Below are 16,502 nucleotides of genomic sequence, written 5' to 3' on the forward strand. Positions count from 1 at the left end.
TATCTGAATCAGAGAAGAACTACTCAGTTCTAGAACATGAACTATTGAAATAAAATTAGTCTGTTGCGAGTGGTGACATTTCTTAATGGAAACCAAAAAACCTTTTGAAATCAGAACTGATTATCGGACTCTACAATTCTTTGCAACATGCAATGTCAGAACAGTAGCCAAGCAAAATGGACCTATTCTTGTATTCAGTATGACTTCATTATAACCTATATTCCAGAATATCATAATGTATTTGCTAATGCTCTTTCCCGACAATATCCTGGGAGTCCAACTACTTTTTAGCAGAATATCCTGGAACCAGAATGCATAATCAGAACAAGTCAGGGCCTCATTTACAAAAATCTGATCACTGATGCATCAGACTTCTTGCACCTGCCACACATCCTCTAACAACACCATGGATGCACTGTATTTACAATACTGAGCTCCATGGAGCACGTTTTGCACAGATACTTCAGAATTTCTGACGCATCTGTTGACACTAAACTGACACATTACTGAAGTTGTGCTTTAAACTAAAGCATCTCCAGCAATGCAAGGAGAGTCCCATAGGAAAATGCCCTGTGTCAATTTTACACCTGCTCTGAGCAGGCTGTAACATTTTGACACAGTGAACTCGTAGAATGACGCAATGAAAAGTTGTAAATTTCACATGGCGTTCTTCTAAGGGAACACCTACCCTGTATACATAATACCTGGTGCAAGTAGAATGTGACGTAGGGCTTTACAAACTGATGCATTGGGCCCAATGTGTCAGTTTGGAAATCTGGAGCAGTGTAGTGCATTGCTTGCACCAACACTGCATCAAAAAAAATTGATGGAACGGTGGTGAAAAGGGCTTGCAAATAAGGCCCTCTGTCTCCTTTTTAGATAGAGTTTAAGCAGGATCAACATCTCTAACAAGGAAAGACTGGAACTCCTTAACTAAAGCAGTTCCTATTTCTTCCAACCAAAGAATTACAGAGAGGGGCCCTACAGATATGGCATGACTTACCTACTGCTGATCATTGAGGCGTCAAGTCCACCATAGAGTTAATTCTTTGATTTTTCTGCTGGCGATTTTATGTGAAGATACTGAAGTATATATCACTTCTTGTCCAATTTGTGCTCATCCCCGGTCTTTAGGATTTTTGCATCCCCTAACGGTTCCTCCTGCATTTCAGCCTCACCCCCTTCTGCAGGTAATTGAGCCATAATGGAGACTGTAGACTCTTTTTCAAAGATGGCACATTTCACCCCTCTAGGAAAGTTGCCTTCCATTGAAGAAGTGGGGAAAAGTTTCCATGTATGAAATATTTCATCTTCATGGTCTTCCTCAACCCATTATCTCAGAACAAGGTCCTCAGTACATATTCCGCTTCTGGAAACATTTCTGTGAATTCTTACACATCTTCTAGATTCCATCTGCAAACCAACGGTCAGACTGAATGCCTACATCAAAATCGAGAACAATACCTTTGTTGTTTTTGTCATTCAACCCAAAGTGACTGGACTACTCTGTCTGGCTGCTTTTTCTTATATTATGCAAAATAAAGTGGGGGAGCAGGGAGAAGATGAAGGTCCAGCACCTGCGCTCCTAGATCATACACCTTAAACTAAAAGGGTGCTGTTCCTATAGGAAAAGAGGAGGTAACAAGCTGACTAAGTGGTGTAAACCTGAATCGTTAAGATTAAAACTCAATGCCCTCACATACTCAAATGGGTGTTATGCTTCATCATAGCACTTACCTCCTGGTCGGGCCGGTGCTGCAATGCCTGATGGTCCCAATGAGAGGGTTCTTTCTCCGAGATCTTTTTATTAACCTCTGTATTGATGAGTGTGTGTGTGACTAGCAAGTCAGGGTAGGTTACGACTGCTAGCCATGCTAGACCACTGTTATTGCAGCAGTGTGCAAGACTTTGACTTTGACCTAAGGGGCATAACAAATACTCCCTACAGGGTTGAGAAATACTTCAATGAAGGATTTTGCTAGGGAGTCCTATTTACTTTCTCTCACGTCTCATCTAGGTGTAGGGATTATACTGGTCCTGGAGAAATGCCACTGACCTGGTGGGACCTTCCCACGTGAAACATGTCGACCCTACATTACACACATTGAGGCTATCCTGGCACATTGAGCCCGCATGATAGCTCCCATCCCTGAAATTTTAACCCTGGTCAGGGAACCACTACAATAAAATAATTTGGTATCCTTGAGATAGTTTTATTTCACTTTTTTCTATATTCACTCCACCCTACACACTGTCTACCCTCACACACACTCATAAATATGATGGTTAATAAAAAGATCTCAGAGAAAAAGCCCTCTTGTGGGAAATGTTGGGACATTGCAGCACTGGCTTGATGAGGAGCTAAGCCCTAAGATAGAGCATGACACCCCTTTGGGTGTGTGCGGGCATCAAGTTTTGATCTTAAGGATTTCCGTTTACAACACTCAGTCAACCTGCCATCTCCTCTTTTTACTATAGGAACAACACCCTTTTGATTTAAGATGAATGACTTATTATAACAATGCAGTTCATAGCTCCTTAAAAACAGCACCCTTCTTTTGTTTATATTGATATTATCCAAGAACATTTCCATCAGGCTCACAGGACTCCACTTCAGTTCTGGCAGCAACTTCTTTTACCTGACACCTTCGAAAGATAGGACAAAAAGTGTTCCTTAATCTACAGGAGTCCAAGCACAGAATGAGGGTCTCCTCTGATGCTCTCCAGCAATAATACCCTTCATATTAAGTGAGTGACAAGGTGTGGCTGTCTTCTAAATACTTGCCTCACCATCTCTCGCTAAACAAACTTTAATCCACAATTTTATGGAGCCTTCAAGATAGTCCACATCATAAACCCAGTGCCATTCCGTTTTCAGTTGTCACATTCATGGAAGGTGTATCCTGTCTTTCATACCTCTCAATTGAAGCCCTAAATTACTGATCGCTCCAACCATGCTTTCTCTCAAACTCCACCGGTCTTGGTTGAAGGTGTTCCTGAATAGAGGGCACTAGTGAACCTTAGTTCTTTCGAAACCATTTTGAAGTCCCCCTGGCATCCTGCGTTATACAGCATAAAGCCCAAAACACTTACCTTCAGTCTGGGGAGTCCTCCAAGGGCGAGGAGGGCCATTCTTTGCCTCACTTGTCGAGTGGTTTGGAGACACTCCTCTCCTTGGGAGCCATATTCTTGCTTTCTGAAGGTTCTTCTTCCCAAAATTCCTGAATAACGGTTTTAACCTAACCAAACCATCATGGAGGTTCTATCATGTATTCCTGCCAGCATTTCCCAATCCATCATGGAGGCGTCACTTCTTCCTCTGTGTCTCTTCCTGTTTTTGGGTATGTAAGGAGCAGAACTTTCCCCTTTGCGTTGCAACACTCCTCGCTCCTGCTGGTGCCTCCTTACTCCTGCTGGTGTGTCATTGCCCTAGCTGGTGTCTCCGTCCTCCTGCTGGTGATTCCCAATCCTGTTGCTTCCCTTCTGAACCTTTCTATTCTCCTGGTTCTGGTAATTCAACTAGCCTTACTTGTGTCTTCTGAGCCTTGCTGCAGTCCTTTTTTCTACCAGTCCTCGTCAGCCTCCCATAAGTCTCTAATCGCCATCAGAGGGTTTGTCCCTTCTGGTTTTTTTCTCTTGAGGGCTCTTTGTTGAGGGCGCTATCTGCTAGATGTTCCATTGTCAGAGGCATCGTGGCTACCATAGGGGATCACTCCTACCTTTGGCAAACAAAGACAGTCAAAACCTGGACTCTCTGATTTCTCATTGTTCCAAGGGTGCAAATGAAAATCTGTCCACAGAGGAACTAGACACGATCAGCACCGAGGACCTGGTGAAAAAAAGCAATGGGCTGGATCCTAAGGGATCTGACTGTGTTAAGAATCAACTTATGTCCATGCTTTCCTTCTTTGTCAGTTAGTACATTGCAAGCATTCGTGACATAATAATGATAATTACTGGCAGAATTTGGGCATTCATGCCAAGATGATGCCTACCCCAAGCACAAGAGGTAGGATGATAATGAATTTTGGCACACTCTGGATAACAATCCCATGATGGCATACTGACATACGGCCTGACCTGGTATAACACTAGTGATTCTTAACATATTGTGGGCACCCGTGGCATGACAGTCCCTACCTGGCATATTTGTGCTGTCCCTGACATAATGGCTGGGATCAATTGAATAATTACTGGAGCAACCCATTTATCAAGAATGTACTTCAGTATGAATTGATGATTTTTTTGGAATATTGTCTCACTGAGCACTCCTTTTGCGGTTATGGTTTTATTTCTTCTTTTTCGCATTATATCTCTTGGGGACCTTGTGCTTTTCTTTAATGATGGATTCTTACTAGTCTTTGTTCACACATTAACACTCATGAGGTGATGCAGATATTTCAGGATCACTTTCTGGATACCCTTGGTTTATCCATTTGCTCACTTTTTTCTTTTTATTCTTCCCTTCTTTCTACTGAATTTTGAAAATTAATCATTTTGACCCTGAGGAAGAGAACTGTGCTGCGAAACACATGTTGCCCATGATAGTTAATAAAGTACAATATTGAGAATAAATATCAAGTGCACAAAATAATGTTGTCCTCAAGAAAGACTGATCAAGTTACAAAAACACTTTAAACAAATTCCTGTCCTTGGCTGCATAGTAGTCCTTGAGTACTCTGCTGAGCACCCATCATTGGTAGAAGAGGCCACAGCAATGTACACAAGGGGTCTTGAGCTTCCATCTTTATAAAGACCCTACAGATGGTGAATGGGTATTCCAGGTATGCTTCCTTGGATACGGTTTGGGTTGGTTCCCAGTTCATGTGTCTTTATCAGGCTACTTTCAATGCCTGGCCTTTGACAGCAATGCTGCTCTGCCAGCAGAGCAGTCTCCAGGTGGTGTGCCCACCAAAGAAGTACAAAGTGGTGTGAGCAGGCTTTACCCAGCAATTAGTGAAACCTCCACACAGAGAGCAGGAAGAGAGACCAGAATCTGTTCCACTGCAAACGATTCATTCTCTAACAACAGATACTGCAGGTCTCACTTTGCACCCCCTGCCATCTTCTTAATGGCTGCTGTAGTCCGAGTCATTTCCAGCCCAATGTATCACGAAGAGTCTTGGCACTTCTACAGAAAGACTGCCTCTTCTTTCTTCACAATAGCATATCCCGTTCCCCCCTTTCATCTAGGAGATGCCAGAAATACCCATAAGCTGTCTGGTGAAAGCGACCTCTTGTCCATCTTCAACTCTGGTCTAGGCAGTGGACTTCCAAAATGGAAGACCTGTTATACTCATGCATGGCACACTATCCAAAGAATATGCCCCACTCCAATCAGTCAATCTCCAGTCCAGTCCACAGCACTCCAGTCTAATTTACCCCACTCCATTCTAATCCACCACACTGCAATATTCGGAACCCCCCCAGCCCAAAACAACCTGCCTCACTACAATACAGCAATCAAATGCAATCTGCCCCTCTCCAATCTACAAAACTCTGCCCCACCTCAAACCAAAACAATCTGCCCCACTGCAATCCAAAACAATATGCCCCATTCTAATCTGAAACAATTTGCCCCACTCCAATCCAAAACAATCTGCCCCACCAATCCGAAACAATCTGCCCACTCCAATCCAAAACAATCTGCCTCACTCCAATTCAAAACAATCCCCCAATCCAATCCAAAACATTCTACCCTACTCCAGTTCCCCACTCCAATTCACCCCACTGCAATCCAGACCACCTCTCCCGACCACCCACTCCAATTCACCCCACTCCAATCCATCCAACTCCAAGATCATCCTCTCCAATCCAAAACAATCAGCCCCATTCCAATCCAAAACAATCTGAACCACACCAAACCAAACAATCTGCCCTACTGTAATTTAGAACAATCTCCCTGCTCCAATCCAAAACAATCTGCCCACTCCAATACAAAACAATCCTCCTTACTCCAATCTCCTACTCCAATCCGCCCCACTCTAATCTACCCCACTCCAATCCAGTCCACCTCACCCGATCCACCTGACTCTAATCTGCCCCACTCCAATCTGTCCGACTCCAATCCACCCAACTATAATTTGCTCCACTCCAATCCAAAACAATCTGCCCCACTCCAATCCAGAACAATCTGCCCCACTGCAATATGTTCCTCTCCAATCCAAAACAATCAGCCCCATTCCAATCCAAAACAATCTGCACCACACCAAACCAAACAATCTGCCCTACTGTAATTTAGAACAATCTCCCCGCTCCAATCCAAAACAATCTGCCCACTCCAATACAAAACAATCTTCCTTACTCCAATCTCCTACTCCAATCCGCCCCACTCTAATCTACCCCACTCCAATCCAGTCCACCTCACCCGATCCACCTGACTCCAATCTGCCCCACTCCAATCTGTCCGACTCCAATCTACCCAACTACAATTTGCTCCACTCCAATCCAAAACAATCTGCCCCACTCCAATCCAGAACACTCTGCCCCACTGCAATATGTTCCACTCCAATCCAAAACAATCTGCCTACTCAGTTCGAAATCAGTCTACCCCACTTCAGTCCAAAACAATGTTCCCCACTGTAGAATCAAAAAATCAGCCCACTATGATCCAAACATTCTACCCCACTACAATCCAAAACAGTTTCCCACACTCCAACCAGTCCCAGTACAATCCAAAACAATCTGCTACAATCACATCTGCCCCACTCCAAACCAAATCAGTTTTCCCAACTCTAATCTAAAACAATCTGCCCCACTCCAATTCAAAACAATCTGTCCACTCCAACCTGAAAACATCTGCCCTACTCAAATCCACCTCACTCCAATCAGCCCCACTCCAATCTGCCCTCTCCAATTTGCCCGCTCGAATCCAAAATAATCTGCTCCAACCCAAAACATTCTACTCCACTCTAATTGAAAACAATCTGCCTCACTCCAGTCCAAAATAATCACCCCCACTCCAGTCCAAGACAATCTGCCCCACTTTAATCTGCCCCACTCAAATACAAAACAACCTGTCCCACTCCAGTCCAGTCCACACCACTCCAATCCAATCCTCTTCACCTCACCTTGATCCACACCACTCCACCCCACCCCAATCATACCCATTCTGATATGCCCACTCCAATCTGCCCCCTTTGATCTGCCCCACTCCCATCTGTTCCACCCCAATCCAAAAAAATCAGCCACACTCCACCATGCTCCATTCCAATCCAAAAGAATCTGCCCCACTCCAATCCAAAAGAATCTGCCTCACTCCAATCTACCCAACTCCAATCAAAATCAATCTACCCGCTCTAATCTAAAACAATCTGCCCCAATCTATTTTTCCCACTCCAGTCCAAAACAATCTGCCCCACTCCTATCACAAACAATCTGCCCAACCCCAAGCCCCCCAGTCCAATCCAATCCACCCACTCCAATCCAATCCAGTCCACTTAACCCCGATCTGCCCAACCCCAATCTGCCCCTCTCCAATCCAAAACAATCTGCCCCACTCAAATCTAAAACAATTAGCCATTCTCCCATTTGAAACAATCTTCCCACTCCAATCTACCCTTCTCCAAGCCAAAACAATCTGCCCTTCTCAAATCCAAAACAATCGCCCCCACTCCAAAAGACAGCAGTCCGCCCCATTCCAATCGAAAACAATCTGCACCACTCCAATCCATAATAATCAGTCCCACTCCAATCCAAAACAATCTGCCCCAAACCTATCTGCACCCTCTCCAATTCAAAACAATCTGTCCCACTCCAATTGGCCCCAGTCCAATCCAAAACAATATGCCCCACTCAAATAAAAAACAATATGCCCCACTCCATTCTGCCCCACACCAATCCAAAACAATCTGCCCCACTCCAATCTAAAACAATCTGCCCCACTACAACCCAACACAATCTGCCCCACTCCAGCCTGTCCCAGTGCTAACTAAAACAATCTGCCCCACTCCAAACCAAACAATTTACCCACAGCAATTCTAAGCAATCAGTCCCTCTCAAATCTGCCCCACTCCAATCAAAAACAATCTGCCCACTCCAATCCACAGCAATGTGACCCACTCCAATCTGCCCCACTCTAATCCATAAAAATCTACCCCACTCCAAATCAAAACAATCTGCTACACCCAGTCAAAAAACAAAATGCCCTGCTCCAATCTGTCCAACTATAATCCAAAACAATCTGCCTACTCCATTCCAAAACAGCCTGCCCCACTTCAATCCAAGCCCATCTGCAGCACTACAATCCAAATCACTGTGCCCCCCTCCAATCTGCCCCAGTAAAAACCTAAACCAATCTTCCCCAATCCAAGCTGAACCACTCAAGTCCAATACAATCTGTTCATTTCAATCCAAAACAATCTGCCAAACTCCAATTTGCCCCACTCCAATTCAATACAATCTGCCCACTCCAATCCAAAATCATCTGACTCACTCCAATCTGCCCGACTCCAGTCTAGAGCAATCTACTCCACTCTTATCTAAAACAATCTGCCCCAGTCTAATCTGCCCAACTCCAATCCAAACAAATCAGCCCCACTCCAATCCAAAACAATCTGAACCCTCCAGTCCAATCTACCCCACTCCAATCCAGTTCACCTCATCTTGATCCACCCCACTGCAGACTACCCCAATCCACCCCTCTTTGATCTGCCCCACTCTGATCTGCCCCACTCAAATCCAAAACAATCTGCCCCGCTCCGAACAATCTGCCAAACTCCAGTCTGTTACACTCCAACACAAAAGAATCTGCCAAGTCTAATCCGAAACAATCTACCACACTCCTTCTGCCTGACTCAAGATCTAATCTAATCTAAAACAATCTGCTTTACCCCAATGTGCCCCACTCCAATCCGAAACAATCTGATCCACTCCAATCCCCCCACTCCAATCCAATCAGCCTCACTCCAATCCAATCCAACCCACTCCAATCCACCTCACCCTGATCCACTCTACTCGCCCTACCCCAATCCACCCCACTCTGATCTGATCTATGCTGATCTGCCCCACTTCAGTCCTGAACAATCTGCCCCACTCCAATCCAAAACAATCTGCCCCACTCTAATTTATCATGCTCTAATGTGTCTCCCTCTAATCCAAAACAATTTGCCCCACTCCAGTCAAAAACAATGCGCCCCACTCCAGTCTGACCTACTATAGTCCAAACAATCTGCCCCACTGCAATCTTTCCGTGTACGAACCAAAACAAATGGCCCACTGCAAACCAAAGCAATCTCCCGCACTACAATCTGTCCCTGTACAAACCAAAACAGTATGCCCACTCCAATCCAAAACAATCTGCTATACTCCAACCTGCTGCAATGCAATCCAAAACACTCTGCCCCTCTCCAATCCAAAAGAATCTGCTATCTCCAATCTGCCCCAATCCAAAACAATCTACTTCACTGTATTCTAAAACAATCTGCCCCACTACATTTTGCCCACTCCAATCTAAAAAAGTCTACCCACTCCAATCCAAAACAATCTGCCCCTCTCCAACCTGCCCCTATCCAATCCAAAACAATCTGCCACACTCTAATCCAACACCTCCTGCCCCACTCCAATCCAAAAGAATCTACCCCACTCCAATCTGCACCACTTCAATCAAAGTTTAGCCTAGATTTTACAGTCCTAACTAAAGTAAGATTTTAACATTTTTTAATTGTTAAGCTACGGGGACCTAACCAGGGCCATTACAGTTACTTTTAAGATTTGGAAAAATATCCAATTCAAAAATGCTAATTATCTTAAGGCAGTTTTTGAATTTACTTGTGTGGCCACTTTTTGACCAAGTAGTATCAGCAAATGCAAAGTCACAGACCACAGACCTGTTCCATCAATGGGGATCCACTGGACTCTCTGCACGGTGTACTTCTTTTTAGTGCACCATATGGACAGCCAGCTTCGTACACCGCTCCAATCTAAAACAATCTGCCCCACTCCACTTTGCCCACTCAAATCCAAAACCATCTGCTCCACTTCAATCCAAAAAAAATCTGCCCAACTCAAATCCCCTCCTCCCACCCAATCGACCCCACTCCAAACCAATCCAGTCCCCATCACCCTGATCTTCCCCACCCCAAATTACCCCACTAAAATCTGCCCCATTCCAATCCAAAACAATCTGTCCTGCTACAATCTGTCCAGCTCTAATTCAAAGCAATCTGCCCTACTCCATTCCAAAACAGTCTGAACCCACTACAATCAAACCAATCTGCCCCACTATAGTCCAAAACAATTTGCTCCACAACAACCCAAAACACAGTGCCCCACTCCAATCTGTCTCAGTACAAACCAAAACAATCTGACCCACTCTAATCCAAAACAGTCTATCCAAAGCAATCCAAAGCATTCTGCCCCACTCCAATCTAAAACAAATTGACCCACTTCAATCCAAAAAAGTCTGCCCCAATCCAATCTGCCCCCACTCCAATCCAAAGCAATCTGCCCACTCCAATCCAAAGCAGTGAGCCCCACTCAAATCTGCCGCACTCCAATACAAAACAATTAGCCCCACTCCAGTCCAAAACAATCTGCCTCACTTCAATACACAACAATATGCACCACTCCAATCAGCCCACTCCAACCCAAAACAATCTGCCTCACTCCAGTCCAAAACAATCTGCCCCACTCCAATCCAAACATCTGTGTCACTCCAATACACAACAATCTGCCCTATTCCAATCCAAAACAATCTACCCCCTCCAATCGTGATACTCTTCCCCACTCCAATCCAAAATATCTGCCCCAAAACACTCCACCCCACCCTACTCCAACCCTAACCACCCCACCCTACCCCACACCACGCCAATCCACCCCACCCCAATCCAGTCCACCTCAATCTAATCCAATCTACCGAAATCCAATGCACCCTAATTCAATCCACCCCATATCCAATCCACCCGAATCCAATCCACATCAATCCTGTCCACCCAACACAATCCATTCGTCCCCATTATATTGCACCCCACTCTAATCCACCCCACTCTAGTCCCCTCCAATTCACTCCACTCAAGTCCACTCCAATCCACTCCAGTCCAATTCACCCACTCCAGTCCAAATCACCTCACTCCAGTCCGTTTCACCCCACTTCAATCCACTCCACTTCAGTGCAATCCACCCCAATTCAATCCAACCCACCCCAATCCAACCGACTCTAGTCCACCCACTCCACTCCAGTCCAACCCACCTCAATTCAATCCAGTCAACCCCACTCTAATCCACTCCAGTTCACTTCAGTCAACCCCACTCCACTCAGTCAACCCACTCCACTCTAGACCAATCCATCCCACAACAGTCCAATCCATCCTCTTCCATCCCCAAGCTAATCCACCCACTCTAATTCATCCACTCAACTCCAGTCCAATCCACCCCACACCAGTACAGCCCACCACACTCTAATCACATGAATCCAATCCACCTTATTCCCGTCCACTTCAATTCTCCCCACTGCAGCCCAGTCTAATCCACCCCACTCAAAATCACCTCAATCGAATCCACTCCACTACAATCCAATCCACTTCGCCCTAGTCCTATCATTTCAGGGCCAAGCCACTTACCCCACTACAATCCACCTCACCCCATTTCAATCCACCCCACTCCAATTCACCCCACTCCATTCAATCCACCCTGTTCTACTCTAGTCCAATCCACTTCATTCTTCTCCAATCCACCCCACTACCTCAGTCCACTCCAGCCCACTACACCTTGTTCCTGTTCGTTTCAGTATTGCATGATTGAAAATGATAGTGGAAATAGTTAACCATTGGATAACGGGAGTTGCTTGCACTACTTTGTAAAGCAAAGTATGATATCTCTGCTCTAAATTAGAAACAGTGTCACACAGAAGAATCTTCCCAATTGAACACCTTGGCCGAATAGCTTTATGTGTACAGTGGTCAACTGGGAAATACTCGCTGCCTCTTAGTTTTCTTACCCTTTAATTTTGTTACTTTGTTTTTAGAAGTCAGCATTAAGGCCAGTTTCATTCCAATCTTCAATCTATACAAGTGTGCAAATGCATTATAAAATCAATTTAGAATATTGCACATTTAAGACACAAGGTAAATTTAAAGCAAAACTAAGCTTGAGATTTTTTCACGCCAGTCGTTTTGTTTGGTTCTTAATGGAATTATTCACTTCAGATGGGAAATGTAAATGTATTATTTTGAGCTATTTACTCACATTTGTTATTTAAATACATCATCATTTTAGCCCACTCAAAAGTGAGATAAGTATCTTCAAGCCTACCTTGTAACAGCTCGGGTGCAGACAGTAACGAGGAAGCATCCAGCCACAATCATCCATCCCCAGCCTCCGTCAGGGGGGGAATTGTGTTCATCTTTCTTTGGCTGAGCCATACTTGCGATTTTATGGCTTATGAGTTTAGTAGAGTTACAGTAAATGTTCCAGTCAATATAAGACTTAGCCATGGAATGTTACCTTATATAAGAGTTTAGCTTTGGCATCTGAAGAGAAAATAAGGAAGAAATTATTAAAAACAACAATAACAATCATGCCCAGGAAATAGATTCCTCTAACTTCCTATAAAGTGCTTTGTAGTTAAGATATGTTTTAAAAGACTTAAAAAGGCTTTAGAACAATTGCTTAACGTAGCATCCAAATGAGTATTATAAAGAGTTAACTGTGTACAGTAGTGATAATATGATATGTGCATATGTAATTTGCAGATTGCAGTATCAATTAAAGCAAAATAACTTTCAAAAAATAATTTGTGGGTAAATGAGTAGATATTAAATATTCCATTTATTTAATAGACTACTCAGATTGAGTAGGTTTCTCTGTTGAAGACAGTTTTATGTTGCAGCTATTGAAAACATGCTATTGAAAAAAAGGAAATATATGAATACAAATGGAACCTAGCCACAAAACATAATAATTCGCTACTGAGAAAGAAATGAACCCATACGCTATCTTAAGTAAGAGGACAAAAACTCCCTCTCTTACAATTAAATACACACTAGGGTTGACACGTTCACACCCACACAGTTATCTGTATTAGAAGTATGCAAAAAGGAAATTATAAATTTTCAGGAATGAAAACATACATCACGTACACATCCTTTGTCCGTGTGCTTGAAACTGTTTAACTAATGCACCTGATTAAAAGCGCACTCCCATTTTTTTCCATTAACAAACTTTTGAAATTATGAATCCTGTAAACAGTGGACTAAACCCGGAGACATGATTTTACTTTTAACTTTTTTCATATCAAATAGTGCAAATCTTGGTAATGAAATGTAAGTGATGCTAATAGGACTTATGAAGGGTATATTCTTAACTCAAACTCTCCCAAACTCCTATTATGCGCGTGAGTAGATCCTCCACATCGAGTCTTTCCTCTCTCTTCCTCTGGAGCAAATTCTTTATTTTCCAGCTGATGTTCTCTTTGCAAGTCCTCAATATTTGGTATTATGAAATGTATTGGGTAAAGGCAAACGTACTGGAGACTATCTAAGTCAGGGTGATAGATTGTATATTTCAGAATTTGAAAAACATTTAAAAAATCAGCTTTTCATGTGTTCAGTTACTGTGTACCAAATCTTCAAAATCCAAACCAAACAAAAATGTCCTTTTGCCTGCTGTGTCTTCTGGTAAAAACCCACGTTTTCATATTGGCATGTTGCGATCTGCATTACATTCCAACATTTTAGGAAGCTAGCTCTTTGGGACTTTGTGAAGGGTAAATAATGAAAAGGTGGCATGAAAAGTGCATAGGGAGCATGGTTCATATATCATCCGACTTCCTATAAGGGATGAAAATGTAATTTATTATTTGTAGAGTTATTTGGTGACAAGAATTGGAAAAGTGTTAAAATGTATTGGAGGTGGGAAGTGAGCAACTATCAAGAGCTAATGTCTGGGGGGCATTCAGTGTACCTGAGCAGGTTATTCGGGAGAAGCCAACACAGGCCAGATCAAAAGATATCCCTAATTCATATACAGTGATTGCAGAAGGAGAATGCCAAAGAGAAGATGAGGTGACTTATGCAAGGTACAATGTAAAAAATAACAGGGCACGGATAAAGCTAAAATTCAGTATTGTAGGAAAAGGAGCACATGGCCTACAACACATTGAACCAAGAGAGATTGCTATAGTATTAAAGCAGAAATCAGACTGTTATTATTTGCATGCAAAAGGCAGTCGGTCAAAATTGGAGCTCCCTGAGAGCCCAGATAGCTCAAGCACTGCCCTGAAAGCAATGGTTATAGAGAATACATCAACAAACCCTATCTGCAAATATTATTGTGAAAAGTGAACAGTAGCAGCATCTACTTTATCATGTCTGCCTACCAGAAACGTTGTAACTGGCTCAAGGAAAGCATTACACACTGGAGGGAAATGTGTTATTAAAATTATAGAAGCGTTCATTTTAATCAGGATTAGGGGATAGAGGTACAAAGTGTTTTTGCGGTAACACATTGTGAAGCTCCTAACATCACAGGGTTTGCATTCATAAAATGCTTTCAAGAATGTACAAAACCATTTTACAACTAGTATAATTCTTCCTGGCTCATAAAAGAACTGCTGTATTTCTTTCTGAACCTCGAGTAGGAATTGGCGTGATGCTGAATGGGAAGTATCAAAGGCTTGAGACTGCAACTGAGGATGCAAACCACTGATAAGTTACCGACCCGTGAGTTGGGGTGGAAATTGATTCGCACAGAGGAAGGTGTCCTCTTGGGACATCTTCTTCTTTGCAAATGGTGTTGGTGGCCATGAGGGAAGGCAGCATTAATCCAAATGAGCACTTCTAGCTCACACCTATACTATTTAAAACTTAGAACTGTTTTTGTTAAAGTATAAAGTGTGCAGTTAATGGACATGGGCAGCTTTGTAAAAAATGTTTTCCATTTTGGGCAGAAAATGCAGGGATGGGTGTCTGCTGTGCACTGAAGACCTTCACCACACCACTGTCAGTGATTCATAGGGGACTGCAGATCGTGACTTGCCTGAGGACCCCCTTGCGAGTGTTCAATTTGAGATGTAACCTTTGTGTACCTAGGTCGCATTGATAACTGCATTCCCATTTACAAACCAGGTTAGCAAATGGGAATGTAAATTGGAATGACACATCCAGCAGTAGCTTTTTGATTAAATAGAAAGTGTGCAACTAATACTTCACAATTCAGGAGTACAAGCATGTATGTGAAAGCCAATTTACACAAGTATATACATAAGTCAGCATCAAACAACATAAGCATTATTTGTTCCCACATCATGATTGTATAGAAATGTCATGGCGTGGGATGGGTGTTTGCTGTATGAGAATGGTCAGGATGTGATGCAAATTTTCATGGTGTTAGGTATGATGGAAACAGCGATTATGATGTTAAAGATTAAAACTATGGATAGAGAGTATACTGAAAGTTCGATCTTCTCTGGAACATAGAAGTGAATATGAATTCTAGGGTGCACCATAGGTGGATGCATAGGCTGAAAATGCTGGGATCTAAAGTTTCCTTTTATCACATTTCTATAAGTTGAACAGCATTCTGATGCAACTAGTGAGATTTTGTTTTTGCCTTGAGAGTTTTAAAGAGGAGGTGAGAAAGGCGTGGCTTTTGAGATGAATCAAACTGACAATGAGGCAGACTTGTTTGAATCGGAGTCTATCAGAAGCTAGTGTTGAACTATCAAGAAAGGGGTGATGTAGTCAATTTTTTTTCTTTCCTGAAAGTAATTTTGTGGTTGGATGTAGAATGGCTGTGTGTTGGAACCCAAGGCTTTTGGAAGGCCAATCTGGATGGCATTTCCATAGTACTAGTGCTTAATTACTACATTTTGTATTGCTGAGCATATGTCTCAATGTTTAAGGAACAGCTTTGTCTAACACCATTTTATAATACCCAGTTATGTATGTTTGGCACTGTTGTTTTGAAAACATGGATATCCCTAAAGGAGGAGAGGTTCATGTGAAGTTTGGAGCCCCAAGAAGGAGTAACTGACGAAAAAAGCTGTGAGAACATGAATGTAATGATTACAAAAAAGAGTCTAGAACTAGGTGAGTAAATGTCACAGTAAGGAACAGAGGGATCATAAATCTGACTTGGAAGGACATTCATGGAGGGAGAGGTTGCATGAGAAGAGGCATGACTATGAGTGTAAGGTGGGACAAAGTTGATCTTTGACCTAGATCAGTGAAGCGAGGTATGCTATTGAATTCTTACATCATACTTCCCCAATGGAGACATAGTAATGCATTTTCACTGCTTATCATGCAGAAGTGGTTGGTGGCTAACTATCTAAGTCAATTTATGTTTGTGTTTTTGTTACAAAAGCTCTAGTAATATTTAACAAACCAAAGGACTAATAAACGTGTGTCTATAATGACCATAAATAGTCATAGTAAGCAATGTACTTTTTCAGATATGGCTAGATATTTTTTTTTAAAAATCTCAAAAGAGAACATTGGAAATAAAATCCAATCTGTCTGTCTGAGGTTCTGATTGAAAGTTAGGTGAGACTAGGAAAATCACCA

General features: G+C 42.8%; 1 protein-coding gene across 2 annotated transcripts in view; it reads right to left on the minus strand.

Annotated features, from left to right (window-relative positions):
* Positions 1 to 16,502, minus strand: part of SLC16A12 (solute carrier family 16 member 12) — a 511,884-nt gene that overhangs the window by 141,112 nt on the left and 354,270 nt on the right. For both annotated transcript variants that reach the window (XM_069239860.1, XM_069239861.1), the window contains exon 4: positions 12,250 to 12,467. In XM_069239860.1, the coding sequence (XP_069095961.1) occupies positions 12,250 to 12,431 (182 nt within the window). In that variant the 5' untranslated portion in view covers positions 12,432 to 12,467. The remainder of the gene's footprint in view (positions 1 to 12,249; positions 12,468 to 16,502) is intronic.

Source organism: Pleurodeles waltl, chromosome 6 (assembly GCF_031143425.1).
Source record: "Pleurodeles waltl isolate 20211129_DDA chromosome 6, aPleWal1.hap1.20221129, whole genome shotgun sequence".
Classification (NCBI taxonomy): Eukaryota; Metazoa; Chordata; class Amphibia; order Caudata; family Salamandridae; genus Pleurodeles; species Pleurodeles waltl.